The sequence below is a fragment of the Penicillium atrosanguineum genome (assembly GCF_028827265.1).
Source record: "Penicillium atrosanguineum strain IBT 20685 chromosome Unknown utg000003l_segment0_segment0, whole genome shotgun sequence".
Classification (NCBI taxonomy): Eukaryota; Fungi; Ascomycota; class Eurotiomycetes; order Eurotiales; family Aspergillaceae; genus Penicillium; species Penicillium atrosanguineum.
Window position 1 is genome coordinate 1610218 of NW_026623135.1, and position 17243 is coordinate 1627460.

The following is a 17243-nucleotide window of genomic DNA, read 5'->3' on the forward strand; positions in this document are numbered from 1 at the left end:
TTAAGCTATGTGAGAGATATAAATATAGACTATGAAAGACACTTCTGAATAATTTGAGAGAAGACGTGAACGCCGAGGCCTAATTAGTGCTTAAGGCAACCATGCAGTAGTTTCGCCCGCCTGCAGATGCGATAATTCGTGTGGCAGAACCGACCATCAGACCCACAAGGCTTACAAGGCTTCCACCAGTGAAATTTTACGTGAAAATTCCAGGCAACAGGTAAAAATTGGATAGGGACAAAACTTTTGATAATCAGCATTAAGGTATAAAGTAAAAGAGGTGGTTCGGGTAAAGAAGTTGGTCAAAACTCAAACAAGTGGGTGCAATTCAACAGAAAGTGGCCCACACACTAGATGCACAAGAGCAAAGGAAGCGAGGAAAAATTGTCACTGATTATGAGCGGGAGATCAGCATTGCGGCGGCTAAGTGAAACACAATACCTATGTATTGGAAGATTGACGGTGGCGACTGCGAGTAACAAGGACCGAGACGGTGAAGGTGCTGAAGCAAGTTAACATCATGAAGGCGCATATCCATGTGGGTTCCAAGATTGTTGGAATTTCCATAGGCCCATGTCCGTCCTAGAATAGAGGAAATAGTTTGTCTTGACGCTCGTACCCCACATGTTTGGCCAAACAGGCTTCACTCATGTTGCTGCATTTAAAATACCTCACATGTACAGGGGAAATTGTCCTTGCTTTCCGGCATACTTACACGGCTGCCCACGCGATACATCCAACAAGCCTACTGATCATCGTGCTACTAGGCCTTGGCCATTTCCCGATATGTGAAGGGTTGGTATAGCGCTTCTAATGCGGAACAAGGTGTCTCCCAATTTTGCAGCTTGAGTATGCCAGGGAGTCCTTATTGAATTCGATTTGCCTTGAGTTTTATGAAGCTTAGAATGCATTACCTGTTTCGGAACATTGACGCGCGGAGTTAGACCCAACGGCATGCGTCAGCTTGCATAAGTGAATGTCATATTGCATTTTATAATCGTGCGGAAGCTCCCTCTCCAGGTATCTTATCTCCTGAGCCCTCTCTTAACTGTGGGATTGTCTCAAACATTTTGTAAATCCAAATTACAAAGATAAATTTGCCATATAATGGCCTTGAACAATTCATCGAATGTCCTCGCTCTACTTACTCCTGAAAATAAGGCCTCCTTCGCATCCTTTGCCCAATTATGTGCGGAGAGCGATAATTTGGTCCGGCTAGAGGGCCTTGAAAATCAAGACCTACGCGATGGATTATCGGATCCGCCAACTCTCTTGTATGTGACTCGTTATGCTGCTTCTACGTCGAATTCTTCTTGAATTTGATATCAACAGACGATTTCTTACTGCCCGTCAATTCGATCCGGCTGCGGCGCTCAAGCAATTCCAGGAAGCATGTCAGTTCCGCTACGACAAGCACATCCTTAGACTCTATGATTTAGTCGAGATTGCGGATTATGAGCAATCGCGACAATTTGTGAGTAGCCGCTTGTTTCCTTGGTGGCAGCTAGGCCACTGACATGACACCATAGTACCCCCATTGGACAGGTCGTAGAGACAAGGAAGGGCTACCTATCTGCATGTTTGATATTGCTCATTTTGACAAAGAAAACTTGGCATGCTGGGACAAGACACGCAAAACCGCCAGCTGGGCCTATTCACAATCTGGAAAAGCTCAAGCCCCAAAGGCCGACATGTGGCAACTGGCATCTGTGTTACAGGACACTTTGATCCGTTTCATTTTCCCCCTTTGCTCGGTGATGCAGGATAGGCCGAGGCCATTGGTCCCCATTACGAGCTGCATAGGTATTGTGGATGGATCTAGCCTTGGGTTAAAGCTGGGTTGGAGTTTAAGATTTTTTGCTCAAGAAATCAGTTGGCTTTTATCAACATGCTACCCAGAGACTATTACACGTATCTTTGTAAGTGACTAGGGGTCACTTTCTGGTTATCTTACACAGACTTACATTTGAGGGGATAGGTATGCAATGCGCCTCCTTATTTCTCCACAATCTGGAAATACTTGAAACCATGGGTCGACCCTCGCACGGCAGAAAAGGTGGTAATTCTTATGAGCGCGGACGTTTTGCCTACCCTCAGAGAGTATATTGATGATGTTAACATCCCAACTGCTTTTGGCGGTAGCCTCCTTTTCAAGCACGGAATGCGTCCACTTCTGGACGAGCATGTTTGCGACCATTTCAACTGGGACCTGCCGGAACGATCTCTGCCTCCTGGTCCTATCAAATGGATTAAAGATGCTGATGGTAACATGGCAGCATTGGCCGTTGGCGGCGAGAAAGGGTTTCAAAGGAGCGAATTGATTGCGACACGGAGTCGCGTTGACAATTAGCTTCCATGGATTGTCATCTATAAACGAATGCCGCCGAAGATCACAACAGAGCTAGGGTTGAAGGAAACGGGCAATGAAAAATATCATGAAATCAATGCCTAGAATTACCAGATCACCACAATTATGTCTGGAAGGGAAAAGCCATTTGCACCAGGTTTTAGCATAGTGATGATAATCCCGTCGGAACGTCAGACCCAATTGAGGGACCAAAGGTCGGCAGAGAATACTTTTGAAAGGATAGAGACAAGGTTTAGGGTAATCCATCTCATCACTATGGGAAAGCAGCAACTGGAAAATTTCAGATTTTCGTCAGAGCTGGTGATGTCATCAATTGGACTAGAAGTATGGCTAAATTTACTCACTTCAATATCCAGATCACAGGATCACAGGCCCGCGCATGGATGGCTCACACTGTCCAGAGTAGTCGAGTTGAAGGCGCAAGGGATTCTCTATTAAATCTAGTGGACGCCCGAATACTGCACCACCTCGTAAACAAAACCGACCGATTGGTCGAGGAAGCAGTGGGCCCAGGCAGGACACATCGGATCCACCTCGGTCTCGTTCCGGCTCGCGTCCTTGGTCCCCGTATCACTGACCAGGAACTTATCTATGACCCACAACGGTTTCTGCATGCATAATGCGTCGAAATGAATAGTAACTTTTGAATCGAAAATGCTACAGTAGTTTTGAAAATCATTTATACTTCTACCTTGTTTTTTTCTTAGCTTCCAAACAAACATGGGAAACGCGCTAGTTCTAATAACATGGAAAGATGGCGAGTACGCCGCCTTTCAGACCTCTCTCTTGAAGGGCTTTTTGATTTAAACACGAGTCTGAATCGTTAGATATAATTCAAACGAATCTGAGATGCAAATGGTACCTCATGCTCCTTCCCCCATCTCTCGCTTCTCAATTAATCTTGTACCGTCGTCGGAAATACTGCAAGCTCAATGCAAACGACATGACTCGAAGGCCTCCTCTTTCAAATTCCTAGCAGGACAATATTTCCTCCTCCTCCTCCTCCTCCTCCTCCTCCTCCAAATGTGATGGCGGGCATCTACATCGCCGGGGATGGAGGATCTTTGCAGAATTTCAATGGTTGGACTTGGAGCAAGTGGTGGTTTAGCTCTTTTACAATAACGTAGTTGATCTCCGCAGCCAACAACCTCCAGTTGTCGTTTAAGGTGATTGTTGCCAGTATATGAGCGGGTCGTCTGTTTTCATAGTAATTTCTTTTCCTACCCGAGGGCAATACGTCTGCGTCTCCCAGGTCCACCCAGCTGTAACATTTTGTTCCTTTTTGAGTAGTCCAGCGACAGAAGTTCACAGCCAATATACATTGCATCTCCTGAAAGGCGGTTTGTCTCAGGGGAGGGAGGGTCGAGTATTGGCTTCTGGTGGATGAGGTAATGGCGAGTTCATAGTGGTATTCACCCAGGAAAGAGAAAATATAATGGAACGGTGAAGACCCTCAACGGGGTAGCTAGTCAGGGTAGCTAGTTATATCTAGTTCGTCAAAAAGGCGCAGCTCTTCAACAGGATTCTAGACCTGCTCTCTAGGCTATGTATCCAAACCCCTAAAATTGCCGTCGAAGGGCCTCTAGGAACGAACGTTTTGCTTATAGGAGCAGACTTTCTCTCCTAGGCATGTATTATGCCGTTCCCTGGAGCGACTCTAAGCGCTACTGGGACCGCAATCGCTTAAGTTGATGAAAGGTCTTAGCTGATTGGAATCCAACTTGATTCTTTGAATAAATACCGCGGGAATATTTTTCGATATTGCGGCTTTGGTAGTAGTAGTAGCAGTAGTAGAATGCTGATAAAGCTCGCTTGAAGTATTTACTACTATTTTGAGTGCTCTGAAATAAGCCTAAAGCCGAAAAAATGACTTTACCTATTTCCCCTGGGCTAAAAAGCCCTATTCTAATTAAAGTTTCACAGCACTTGGCCCGGCTGGGAATGCTGTTTGACGCTACACAGGCGTATTCCCATATAGCTTTACAATGCTTTGAAACTTTTTATTGGTATCGCTTAGAGCTCCGCTGAACGTGATTTTGCAGGAATTAGTTAGCTGCTATGGAAAGGCTCCAAGGTTTCTAAGCCGCGCCACAGGGAAAGCAATTTCATCCGTAGTCTCGAAGTCCTTGCTTTAGACAACCCTATACCTATGTATGGTTTCATCACGAAAAACAATACAAGTTTGTTTTGAGCGATCTGTCTTCTTAGGTTGCATTGATTTTTTTCCCATCGTGCTGCTCAATCTTCAATGTGCTGACATCGACATTCTTCAGGGTTCGTCCCTGCGCTCCTATAAGCCAACCAAACACAAGCAATAGGATAACGAAGACTTACATTGACGGCCACAATACCGTCATATTCTCCTCCTTCGGCTCGAGCATAAACACTAGTCCCACAGTTGGGACAAAAGCCGTGGGGATATTTCATAGTTCCGAAACGGTACTCCTAACCCTAGTTGTCAGTTGCGAGAAGAATCGAACGATAGGACTAGATGGCCGGGAGGACATGGTTCAAACCTTAACAGCATGATTGCTATTATGGAAAATAATATTTTCTTTTTGAGTGTAAACCAGGATATAGCCATTGATGCTACAGATTGAGCCTGCAGGGGAAAGAATTTTAGCACTCAGTGGCCTCCTATTTTGTTTCGTACATCTGCCCATCTTTCAGATAGTGGATCTGTACAGTTGCATGTCTTGAGAGTCTGCTCTTCTATAGGCGAAGAGAGTTGCGCCGTGTAGGTGACTTGTCCGCAATGGCAGCTACCATCATATGAATTCAAGTTGGCTAGAGTCTCCGCCATTACCTGTGTAATGTGATCTACTCCGAAGTACCTGGAGAGTAGGTAGATGTATAAAGATGATAAAACCAAGAAAGTTGGGTCACGGCTTATTTATATGTAGCGCCGTGTCCTTGGTACCTCCCGCGGTCTGTGCTAATGCCCAGGTGACTCGTAGAATACACGAACCTACCATATACCCGGAGCAGTCCCATTGGTAGAGGCACCGTGATTGACTTAGCCGCTCACCGCGTTGCTCATTCATTGCTTGGATTGACTCGCCGATCAGGAAGCGGCAAGGGTAAGCACTAACACAAAACGGATTGCCAAGAACTGACAAGGGAAATCGGCTATGTAGGTAGCATCTTTTCTAGGTAGCTTTGGTTGCCTATAGTCAAAGCATATTTGAAGACAAAGAATCTTGCAATACGCTCTACCATCCTGCCTGTGCATAGAAAGTGAAGCATGTGAGGAATTCCACTTTTACAATATTACGGTTACAGAGTGTTATATGATGAAGGCTATGCACGGCTTACCATTCCCTTCTAATTTGCTTTCAATGGCTCCCTATTCTCTAGTTACAGCAGAATTCGAAAATAGTTCACCTTTCCCCGGGACACTCAATTTTCTTTCTCGACCCGTATCCGAAACCACGCTAATCCGCTTAAGAAACGACGTAAGTTCGTTCCTAAAAATAGAAACTTTTCATGCACCTTGTGTCCAGGTTGGGAAGGCGCTCTAGGATGGCTTGTAGGTCTGATTTCATCCGAAGCGTGATCACCATCGCAATATACGAGTAATCAAAGCTCCTCCTTATCAACTTCGCCAACTTCAAAACCGCCAGGTTGCGCGCAGCCCATTCATAACTGCAACGTGTCAGACACGCTACCGATAAGGCACGCTATCTAAATGGCGGAACCTGTTGAGAGTTTCAAATAGACACGGTAGCTTAGACCATGTAAGCTGCATGTAACTCACCACGAGAAAGATTTGGTTCTCTCGAGGATCCCTACAAGCAGGGTATTCCACTGGGAGCACGTTGAACCAAGGTCGACCGCAGACTTGTCGATCTGAAGGCATTAGAGGCAGGAAACGAGCGTTGTGAGAAGCTGGGCGATACTTCCACAAGATTTGGTTGGGCTAATGAGAAGAAACATGAGGCACACTGTTTAAGAAAGCCTCGGCCATGTCTTCTTCCGTTTTCATGCCATCTGCCCTCACTTCGCGACCGAGTACGAGAGATAGGCCTCCACCAGAATAGGATCGATACACAGCATCCAAATTACTTATGACATTATGTTACGTTAGTTATGGTTTTACTTGAGAATATTGCCATATAACTTGGTTGTTTCATATGGGATAGATCTGAAATAATTCGAGCACGAATATCTAAGGCGAGATTTCACCGTAAAGCCGGAGATCTCTGGAACTGGAACCGACGTGAACCCCAATTGTGGTGCCGAGCTTGGTGACCTCTTTCCATTCCTGCGAAAGAACATCCCAGATCGAGATATCCCGGCGGCGCAGCTCGAATGTGACATGTTTCGTTTGCCCAGGTTGCACCATATTCTTGCTGAATCCACGTAGCTGACGTGTAGGCTCTTCATTTCCAAGATCCAAGTAAAGCTGTGCAACCTCTTGACCAGCAACGTGTCCGGTATTCTTGATGGATACCATGACACGATAAAGAACGTCCCATAATCTCGGATCACCTCCTTGCGGGCTCGGTGAGACAGGACGGATCGCATTCGTAGGAGTAGCAAGGCTGGTAGTCACTGTCATGTCAGGTGCTAAGTAAGGGTAGATGTAATGCGTCAAGGAGCTCATTGTGGCAGGGAAGGTATAGTCTGATGGGTTGAGACTTGTACTGCGACACATTGGCGGAGGACTCGTTTGGGATCCCGCAGACACCGTCGAACTTGGCTTTGGTGATAGAGTCTCCATGCGTAGATTGCTGTACTTAAAAGTGGTGTAGCTCAATCCAAACCCAAACTCAAAGCGTGGCTGGATATTTTCTTTGTCGAAGTGTCGGTAGTCGATGTACAACCCTTCCGTGAAGTTGATTTGAGGCACTGGTCCATTGGGCTCGTACAACACATCTGTTCCATAGTCGCAGCGATTCTTGGCCACAGTCCACGGGAGCTTTCCAGAGGGGTTCACACTGCCATATAGAACGTCCACCAGGGAGTTCCCGCTCTCTTGTCCTGGAAGCCCGGCGAATAGGACGGCAGTCACATTGGGGTTTTCGATCCACTCCTCCATCAGTATCGCCCCCGTCGAATGAATGACTACAATTGTCTCACTGCAATTCGCAGTCACTTGGCGCACTAGAGCATCGCCATCAAGCCACGCGGTCATGTTGTTGCGATCTCCATAGTTGTTGTCAACTTCGATATAGCCTTCCCCACTGTCTGAGTTGATGAAAACCAGAGAGACGTCGGCCTGGTAAGCGACCTCCCCAATCTGCTCTTTTGCCCAGTTATTAAGCACATACTGGACAACAGTGCCATCTTGAAGGGCTCGGGACTGGATAGCCGATAAGGGGTCGACAAGATATGGAAAGTTGGTGCTTCCGCTTCCCCACAGCATCGCCAGTGTTCCGTTATTGCATCCACGATCCGGGCACCCGTTGGGACCATACACTGACGGCCCTGCATCCTCGCCAATGACGGCGATCTGTCTTGGTCTCTTCAGGGGTAGGATGCCACTGTTCTTGAGCATTACGATAGAGTTGGCGCCAATGTCGCGGATGAGATGAGCATGGTTCTGCCGAACGTCCAGGTGCTGGTTGACTTGTTGATAGTCTAGTTTGGCACCGGGATACTCATAGTTGTAGGTCGCAAAATTTCCCGATGCGAAGTTGAGTTCGGGATAGTCTTCGTCTTGACCAAGATAGTAGTACGCCGCCATAATTCTTGTCGCCATGTCATTCAATCGCCATTCCGGTACGCTACCGTTGAGTACAGCTAGTGTCAGGTTCGGGCCCCAGAAGGACTCTCCGAAGCCAGCCACACCATTCGGTGAGGTCTCCCCGGGACCTGTCATGTCCATACCGCCGAGGGCTGAGTCCACACCAGAGTGCTGGGATCCGTCATCACTCGTCACATAGCCTTGGAAGCCTAATTCACCCTTCAAGATATCGTTCAAGAGGTGATTGTTCTGGCAAACCTGGGTATTGTTGACTTGATTGTAAGAGCACATAACTGCTGCCAGTCCGCGCTTGACTGCATCATACCAGGGGAAGAGGTAGAGCTCGTGGAATGTGCGGTCGTCACAATTGGAAGAGTAAGGTTCCGAGATATTAGGACCGGCATTCCATTCATTCCACTCGATGACCTCCCGAAAGTGCTCTTGCTCGTATAGAATAAAATGCTTGGCCACAGCGATGGCGCCGGATGCTTGCATTCCAGCGACAGCCTCTCCAAAGGCGATTCCAGAGAGATAAGGATCTGGAGAGAAAGCCTCGGCGTTGCGTCCGCCAGTCGGAGTGCGACCAAGGGGGCCACACACAGGGGCATCAATGGAGTTGATGCCTTTTGCTTTATGTTCAGCGCCGTTGGCATAGTTCATTGCGTAGATGAGCGTCTTATCCCAGGACATAGCAAGATTCATCCCAGCCGGAAACGCAGAGGAATAATCAGCTCCTCGAACACCGGTAGGAGAATCATCGCTGGCGAGACCTCGGAACCCTACTCTGGGTATGATGCCCACAGAATACCCCAGCGTTTGGCCGGTGCCAACACCAGTCGTGAGATTGACCTTTTCTGTAAGGGTCAAACTGCAAACAAAGCTATGCGCCTTGTCGTAAGCCAAGGACCAATTTCCATAACCGGGGCTGATCGGGGGGCTATATAGCTGTCCCTGTTTTGCGCTGACTGCAACGGCTGCAAATAGCATAAAGAAACACTTCCATAACATGATGATGTTGGAGACCTGTTTATGATATTCAAGTATGATATGGGGGGATATTCAGTCCCTATAAATGGTCGAGGATTAGCCCAGAATGACAGAGGGGAAGTAATACGTACCTATACTCATCAACTGTGACCGTGCACATATGAGCCACGAATTGGCTTAATCCTAGTCAATGTATCATCATGCACTTACCAACACCAATTTGTTCTCTCTGTTGCGGAGTACTGCTAAATCTGTTTTTGGAAAGAACTTTATCGGACAGGGCCGACTTGGACCGGGGTAAGAAGACGGAACACAGTCAATGCGCGTAATTTGCGGGGATTATGCTCTGTCTCAATGGCCCTTCATGAGGTCAAAGCTAACTGGCAAAGGCGCAGTGAAAAGCCCAGAACCGCAAGATCTGCACCGCAGAAGCCTGGCCATAGCCCCCGCCCCCCGCAATCTAGATGGAGGCGTCGATGCTTATACGAAACAAGATATTCCATGTAGATGGTATACCAGATTGGAGGCGGATCTGGGCCCGTGTTATTTACGGATAAATGTAACACGGTTCAATCTCTCTGTTGACGTCAAAATGCGGCTCGGCGTTTACCTTAGGAAAAGTCCGAATTTGTCTTGCCATGGTCTGCCAGCGGGAATAGGCTAAATACTGTCAGAACCGGTTTCCAGAATGGGAGAAAGTCATAGTGATCAAGAGGAGGCTATTTTTGATTAGGATATGATTTTGAGATCCATAGTCTTACATGAGAACCGAGTCTAAGTGCAAGTTAATGGTATCTCTGCTCTTTCACCTAGCAGAATTTTAAGAAAAGAGGAACATTGTTGGGCTTGAATTTATAATTACTATTATCTGAGATATTCGAAGATGATTTGAAATACAAGGATGTCTTACTGAGTGCTAAATATTTGCCAAACAGGTATTCTAATTCTCCCACTATCTGAGCACTTTCTTATTGATCTAGATACTGATACTTCAATGCAGGACTGGTTCCTGACAAGCCAATAACCTTCAAAACCTGTTCGTCGCCAGGAATTAGGTCAATAGCATTGTCACTAATGGTGACTCCATCTCGCTCTTCAAACATAAGTCCTTTTACCGGCCGCTTGGCACTCACTTGGATCACACCTACCTCTCCATGGCAGGGCTGACGCACTTCCACCTCACGTCCTGTGAATGATAGATATTTGTAGGGTTGTGGCCAATCTACATCGCGGCAGATAATGTCCCCGTCGACTGAGAGATTTGCAGCTAACACATGAGGCTCTTCAGCCATGTTGTCAATCACTCCATCTAGGACATCGGTTGTTCCGTTGGGAACTAGCGAGACCTCCTTCGTGATAGCAGGCTTGATATCGCTTCCCGTCTCAATTGAGACGAAGCGGAGACATACGGTAGCATTTTTAGGCTCCATTTTGCTATTAACAGCCCACAAATGAAAATGGCTAGCCTTCGCTGGTCGGGCATGGGCCACACTCCAATCGTGATGTTCTCGCTGCACTCCGATTGCTATCGGCGCTAGAACGCGGGCCAGAGCGTAGTACGCCGCTTTTTTTCGAAGAAAATAGTCGACAACGGCCCACGATGTTCCAGGCCAGCAGTCATTTATCTGCCAAACCAGGGCACCACCACATTGCCTTTTCTGGCCCCACTGGCGACGCCATCCACGATAGGCATACATCAGGGCGTCTGCCTGCACGAGTTGAGTCAGGTGGATGTATTTCTATATTAATTAGCACAATCCGTTAGAAGAAGAGGGCCATCATACCTCCAGTTCAGTCGCGACGCGGAAGTTCTCCACCATGTACGTTGCAATACGTCGCTCATGACCATCCGCTTTGTTGTGGAAATCTAGTGTATGAGACTGTGGGTACATATGAGATTTCTTGGTGACAAACGCCTCGATGGTTTGAATATTCGGAAAAGCCTCCATTCCGAATTCACTGTTGAAACGACCACCGAGTGTTTCAAAGATCTGGTGTTTCTCCTGCGTACCATGCCAGACTAGTTTGCCGACCATTAGCTTCAATGTAGAACCTTTTGACGGGGGTTTACCGACCATTCCACTGATGCATATCTCCAACTGTTGGGTCAGATGTCAACTTGCCATCACCCCAAGGGCTTCCAGGGTGATACGGAACGTCTGGGCATTCTTGGCTCATTACATCGGGGAGAAGCTTCTCGTAAATGTAACGGGCGGGGAAGTTGGTTTGAAGCCAGCACTCAGGAAGTTTTTCATCGAAATTGTATTCAAGGCCTTCTTGTTCCTGAACCTGATAATCCTCGTTGTTGCCGGCCCAAATGGCCATGCAAGGGTGGTGCCTAAGACGACGCACGTTCTGTACTGCTTCCTTCTGAACAGAATCCAGGAAAGACGGGAAAGTAGGATAGTTGCCACATCCGAACATGAAATCTTGCCAAACAAGAAGGCCGAGTTCATCACATGCATTGTAAAAAGTATCATCTTCGTAGATTCCTCCTCCCCACACTCTACATGCTGTCAGCAACGTGCCAAGAGCACCAAGTCACTATCCGAACGATACTAACCTAACCATAACTTGGTTTCCATCAACCATAAGTTTCAGCCAGCGGCGGTAGCGCTCCTCAGAAATCGCGGGGAGAAAGCTGTCAGCAGGGATCCAGTCGGACCCTCCACAGAAGACATCTGCACCATTGATGCGAAAGTAGAAAGAACGGCCGATATCATCCTTTTCTTGGACCAGTTCAACTCGTCTAAAGCCGATCGACTGGGTGTGATGATCGAGCTCATGGCCCGCGGCCTTGACTGTCGTATTGATCGTGTAGATAGTTTGCGCCCCATAGCCAGATGGATACCAAAGGGACACGTCAGGGATAGTAAAGCTAGCCACTGCTTTCCCATCAGTGATTGTGAGAGTTTCTTCGAAGACAGACTGCCCAGCCAGCTTCAAGTTAACCGTGACATTGTCACCGGCAGAACCTTCAGTATCCACGGAGATGGTTCCTTGAGCAGACTTGAAGCCATCAGCCACATGGTAGTCCACACGAACCTCCTTTACGCGCGCAGTGTACATCTCCAAGTGAACGGGTCTCCAAGGACCTGCAGTCATGAGAACTGGGCCCCAGTCCCAGCCCCAGTGATACTGGGCTTTGCGAACCGCCAATCGAGAGAGATCAGCATTGAACCCAACCCATTTATGCTCTGGGTGCTGGGCTCTGATCTCACGAGCCTTGAGAAGTGCTGGCTCGAAGGCAATTTCAAGCTGGTTGTTGTCGCTGACCAGGTCCGTGATATCGACCCGATGAGAGATGAACATGTTATCCGTAAGTAGTATCGTCTTTCCATTGAGGCGCACATGAGCAAATGTATCGAGACCCTCAAACACCAGGACGACCTTGGATCCCTTCTCTTTCGCCGAGACTGGTATCTCGGGGAGATCAACACGGTAGTGCCAGGTCTTCTCCCCTACCCATTCGACATCGAGCTCGTTCATGTCAATGTAAGGGTCGGGAATACTGATTAAATAGAATACTATTAGATTTTTGGGGAATTGAACATAAAAAGGTCAACAACTCACACATTGTGCTTTATCAAGTCCAAATGAGCGACGGTCGGGACTGAATCCACCGACAGCCAGTTGGCCGGGCCATCAGCCTGGCGAAAAGACCAGCCCTGTTTGAGCACTTTGGAGCTTCGGAGACTCGACATCGTTTTAGATGAAAACAAAAAAACTGAATTGAACAGAGTGATGAAAGAACGTTAAAGTAAGTTAGATCTTCATTGAGATTTCAATCATCGATGTGTCTCTAACATTGAGAAATTACCATTTTTGGCTCGGACTACATCCGTGTCCCAATGAGGAAAAGGAAGATCAAAGCAAATTCACGCAAGCTTGGGATACGGCCGGTGGGTCTTGATGGAACTAGCTCACGGCTGTCGGCAATTTCGGCGGCTGTTAGATCTGGCCCTCAAAGCTTGTGCTATCAATGCACGGACTCTAGCTCTTGTTCGCGTGTACTTGCCGATTTTGAGCTGTGACGGGCATCGCAGGACGCAACATTACACTCCAGATTTTCAAGGTTGAGAATACTGTCATCACCACAATTTAGCCGGCAAATTCGGCCTTCCAACATGGCAGGCGGAAAAAGGTGGCTATAAGTATTGGTAATTATTAACGCTAGATTTGATGGAAAGGGATTCATTCAAGCTTCCGAGATACCTTCCTTGAGTCCTGCTAGCTGTTTGACCAATTTCAATCAAGCTTATTACACTTACCTTTGGGTGATATTCTTATGGGATGGATTATGGTTGCATTTCTATAATTGTTTTCCTATTTATCTACTAGACATTCTATGTACAACATCCCTTGCGCTCATAGATCACTGGCGGAATACCTCAACGGAGCCTCCTCCAGAGCAGATACTTTCAACGACAGCGATGTCGGCCATCGCTTCGCGCGCCCCGGCCTTTTCATCATGCGTACCCCCAGCGCAAGATCCCAGGAAGGCCTTGACCTCCTCATAAATACCTTCACCTACAATCTCCTCATCAACTGTGACCTTGCCCTCTAGACTTTCAAGGACAATTCTCTGTGTATCATCTTTACCATCCACACCACTGATCGTAAGAGCGCCTTGTTCACCAACGAAGATGAACTCAAATTTGCCCTTCGCAGAAGCAAAACAGAAACTCAGCGAACCAGAAGCGCCGTCATCAAATTGAATCGCCGCGTTCACAGTATCAACCGGAGGCAGATGAGGATAAGTCTGGCGACAGAGGCTGACAGTCTTCGTGATTTCACGCCCGGAGACGTATCGGATCAGTGCGACAAAGTGGACACCACCGTCCAGGATAAATCCTCCCTGGTACTCAGGTGTCTTGCGCCACTCGGTCTCGTACCATTTGTTGTCACCAGGCTGGATGTTGCCCCAGACACGAGCGTGAACGTGGTTAAGCTTGCCGATACGTCCGTCGGTTACAAGTCCACGAGCACGAGTAAAGGCGCGATCGTAGCGAAATTGCTCGGCAACCGAGAGCACAAGCCCTTGAGGGAGATAGTCACGCTCATAGTCTTTGACCAGCTCTAGTGCCGCGTTTGTATCTTTGGCAACGGGCTTCTCACACAACACATGCTTGCCGGCAGCGAGACACTTTCGAACCACATCCGGTTGAACAAGGATTGGGAGTGCAACAATCACAGCCCCAATCTCTGAACGCTGTAGCAGTGCTGCAAGTCCATTCCCCTCAGATTCCAGTTCATCGGCATAAACACCGATGTTCGAAGTCGCGGCGCCCAGTTCATCAGCCACTGCGAGCACGGACTGTGCCGATCGAGCGGAGCGTGAATACACTGCCAGCAAATTTGCTTGCAATTTCATCAACGCCGGTAGGTGAGCTTGATATAAACATTAGTAAAGGGCAAAATGGCAATGGGAAACAATCGAGTCCCGTCAGAGCTACTTACCCTCTTTGGCAAACAAACCGGCTCCGAGTAAAGCGATTCCAGTCATGGTTTCTTGAATAAGATCAGAAGAGATGGAGTTTACTTCTCACGTTGGACTCGGTGGTCTCTTAAAGCACACCCCGGTCAGAGCGGTTATCGGCTACCGGAGCAATTTAGGCAGAACGCTAAATTTGCGGATCTCGACGTATAGATACAGCAAGAACGGCGGCATCTGGCGCCAAAGTGGGGCCACCCCGCATTCCTAATCAGGCACGGGGGCTTTCCCGCGCCGAAAAGGGACCCGAGAAGCCCTGAGCTAATCCCCATTTATCCAGTTTGCCTTTTCTAACTTTCATCAGATGATGCCGGGGCCATGGATGGCGCCTGGCGGCATTTTTTTGACTCGGGATATCATTGGGGTATATGTCGCGGAATTGAGCGGGCACATACTATTTTAATACAGATAGTGCCGCTTTCTTTTACCCGAAGGAAACAGATTTCAACTTCGAAGTGAGTCGAAGAAGAAATATGGGTGCCCAAATGGCTCACTTAAAAGCTACAGTCAGTCACCATGAAGGACTGCAAAAAGATGTCGAGGCTGTCGTGGAGTCTGCTACCCATGGTCAGCGTATGCAGGAAGCCTTGAAGCAGGATCAAGCAAAACCTTTTCAGAAGAGTCTTCTGCGATTGTATCTATGCATCTTTGTGGGATATCTTTGCTCGGCTACCAATGGCTTTGATTCCAACACGTTTGGTGAGTATGTGCCCTGATGGAAGCGATTGTTAACTGACGTGCAATATAGGGGGCCTGTCAGCCATGACCTCTTTTACTGGTTATTTTGGCATCAACTCAAATAATCAGGGTCTTGTCGCGGCGCTGTATGTGATTGGAAATATCGTTGGCTCGCTGGGCGCAGGTCCTTGTGCAGATACATGGGGTCGCAAAATTGGAATGGCTCTAGGATCTGCCATCTGTGTTTTCGGTGCCATCATTCAAGCTGCCGGGCAGAATTTGGGCATGCTGATGGGTGGCCGTTTCATTTTGGGCGTGGGGGCTGCCATTGTTCAAAGTGCCGGTCCGGCGTACGTTGTCGAGATGTCGTACCCTAAATATCGAGGACAGTTGACCGGTGGCTTTCAAGCTTGCTTCTTCCTCGGGACTATTGTGTCAACGTTCCTGGAGTATGGACTCAGCTATCACGAAGCCCTCGGTTCAACCGTATGGCGGTTGCCCCTGGCTATTCAGGGGTTACCGTCCGTTCTGGTGCTTATTTTCGTTTGGTTTATCCCCGAAAGTCCTCGTTGGTTTGTAGCCCCCCAAGTGTGCCAAGTGATGGGTTGATATTTATACTCACTTCGCGCAGGTACGTTGCCCGTGATCGCATTGAAGATGCGCGTCGAGTCCTGGTCAAGTATCATGGAGACGGTAATCCGATGTCGAAAGTTGCAGCGCTGGAACTGGAGGAGATGCAAGCAGTAATTAGCGACGAGGGTGGAGACAAGAGGTTCTGGGACATTCGAGGTCTTTTCAATTCTCGGGCAGCGCGTCATCGAACGTTCTTGGTTGCCTGTATTGCTTGGTTTGCTCAATTGGATTTGCCGCCAACTAGCTATTATTTTCCTTTAATGGGTAAATTGCTCACCTTGTGGATCCTGGTTGTGGTCGGCTGCTGATGGTATTAGTCAAAACTGCCGGCATTGACAGCACTCAAACTCAGCTCCTGCTCAATGCTGTACAAACACCGATTATGATGATATCCGCTCTATGTGGATTACGCTTTGTCCATCTCTTTGGTCGACGAAAGATGCTAATGTTCTCAAGTATGGGAATGACAGTATGCCTCAGTATTATGACCGCCTGCACAGCTCACCAGAAGGGCAATCCAGTCGTGGGCGATCTGGGAATCGCCTTCCTCTACGTCTTTCTCGTCGTCTTTGCTTTCTCCTGGGTAAGTCGAAGCCGATGCAATTTTTCATGCTTGTCTTTCTTCCTCTTCAAAATTTCACTTTACTAATTATTGGTGCTTCCGGCAGACGCCTATGCAATCGTTGTACCCCAGTGAAGTTCTTGCATACAACGACCGAGCCAAAGGCCTGGCATTCATGAACTTGATGGTGAATATGGCCAACGTTCTGAACACCTATGTACCACCTATTGGAATAGGAAATAGTGGCTGGCGCTTCTACATTATGTACATCTGCTGGGATGCTTTCGGAATCCTAGTCATCTATCTCACATTTGTTGAGACTAGTGGTTGGAACTTGGAGGAAATCGACCAACTGTTTCATTCGGAGAATCCGGTCAAGAGAAGTCTACAGAAACAAGAGTGAAAGTTGGGACAGGAGGCCTACTTTTTGAGCTAAGGGATGCTTGGTATGGAATATGTACTTTGCTTGTATCAAATAGGTTCCATATTAATCCAAAAGTGCGCAATCAAAAGTCAGACAATGTCCCGGCGCCAATAAAACTTTGTACTGAGCGCCCCATGGTCCTTGTTCCCGGGCCTTTATCCCCTCAGGAGCGCCACCGGTGGGTAGGTAGATGAAACAAACATCGGCAAAGCCCCGCATCCCACGGCGCTCAGATCCCCACCACCCGCCGCTTAAACGGCTTGAATTGTTTATTTGGGAAAAGACGCTATGGGTAGGTCTATGCATGGCGTTGGTCATCATGTCGGAACATGCCGCCCACGGGTAATTTAAGTTTGCAACTGGGGGTATAGATGCGGTCAGTGACCTAGTAAATTTCCATAAATCCGT

The 17243-nt window shown here is 47.8% G+C and overlaps 5 protein-coding genes across 5 annotated transcripts; 2 read left to right on the forward strand and 3 right to left on the reverse strand.

Moving 5' to 3' along the window:
- Positions 1–1107: 1107 nt before the first annotated feature.
- On the forward strand, positions 1108–2350 carry N7443_004015 (SEC14 family lipid-binding protein; the record flags this gene model as incomplete). Its single annotated transcript, XM_056884071.1, has 4 exons — positions 1108–1274; positions 1333–1474; positions 1530–1919; positions 1979–2350. 4 exons carry the CDS (start codon positions 1108–1110, stop codon positions 2348–2350), a joined length of 1071 nt encoding a protein of 356 aa, XP_056742349.1.
- Positions 2351–6536: 4186 nt separating this feature from the next.
- N7443_004016 (beta-glucosidase) lies at positions 6537–9065 on the reverse strand (the record flags this gene model as incomplete). Its single annotated transcript, XM_056884072.1, has 1 exon — positions 6537–9065. One exon carries the CDS (start codon positions 9063–9065, stop codon positions 6537–6539), a length of 2529 nt encoding a protein of 842 aa, XP_056742350.1.
- Positions 9066–10012: 947 nt separating this feature from the next.
- Positions 10013–12748, reverse strand: N7443_004017 (beta-mannosidase; the record flags this gene model as incomplete). Its single annotated transcript, XM_056884073.1, has 5 exons — positions 10013–10783; positions 10829–11064; positions 11120–11550; positions 11608–12555; positions 12618–12748. 5 exons carry the CDS (start codon positions 12746–12748, stop codon positions 10013–10015), a joined length of 2517 nt encoding a protein of 838 aa, XP_056742351.1.
- A 671-nt stretch (positions 12749–13419) lies between these two features.
- N7443_004018 (Gfo/Idh/MocA family protein) lies at positions 13420–14550 on the reverse strand (the record flags this gene model as incomplete). The annotated part of the gene is made up of 2 exons (XM_056884074.1): positions 13420–14435; positions 14505–14550. 2 exons carry the CDS (start codon positions 14548–14550, stop codon positions 13420–13422), a joined length of 1062 nt encoding a protein of 353 aa, XP_056742352.1.
- A 461-nt stretch (positions 14551–15011) lies between these two features.
- On the forward strand, positions 15012–16814 carry N7443_004019 (uncharacterized protein; the record flags this gene model as incomplete). Its single annotated transcript, XM_056884075.1, has 5 exons — positions 15012–15237; positions 15287–15788; positions 15848–16113; positions 16320–16432; positions 16518–16814. The coding sequence occupies 5 exons, from the start codon at positions 15012–15014 to the stop codon at positions 16812–16814; spliced, it is 1404 nt and encodes a 467-aa protein (XP_056742353.1).
- Positions 16815–17243: the final 429 nt, after the last annotated feature.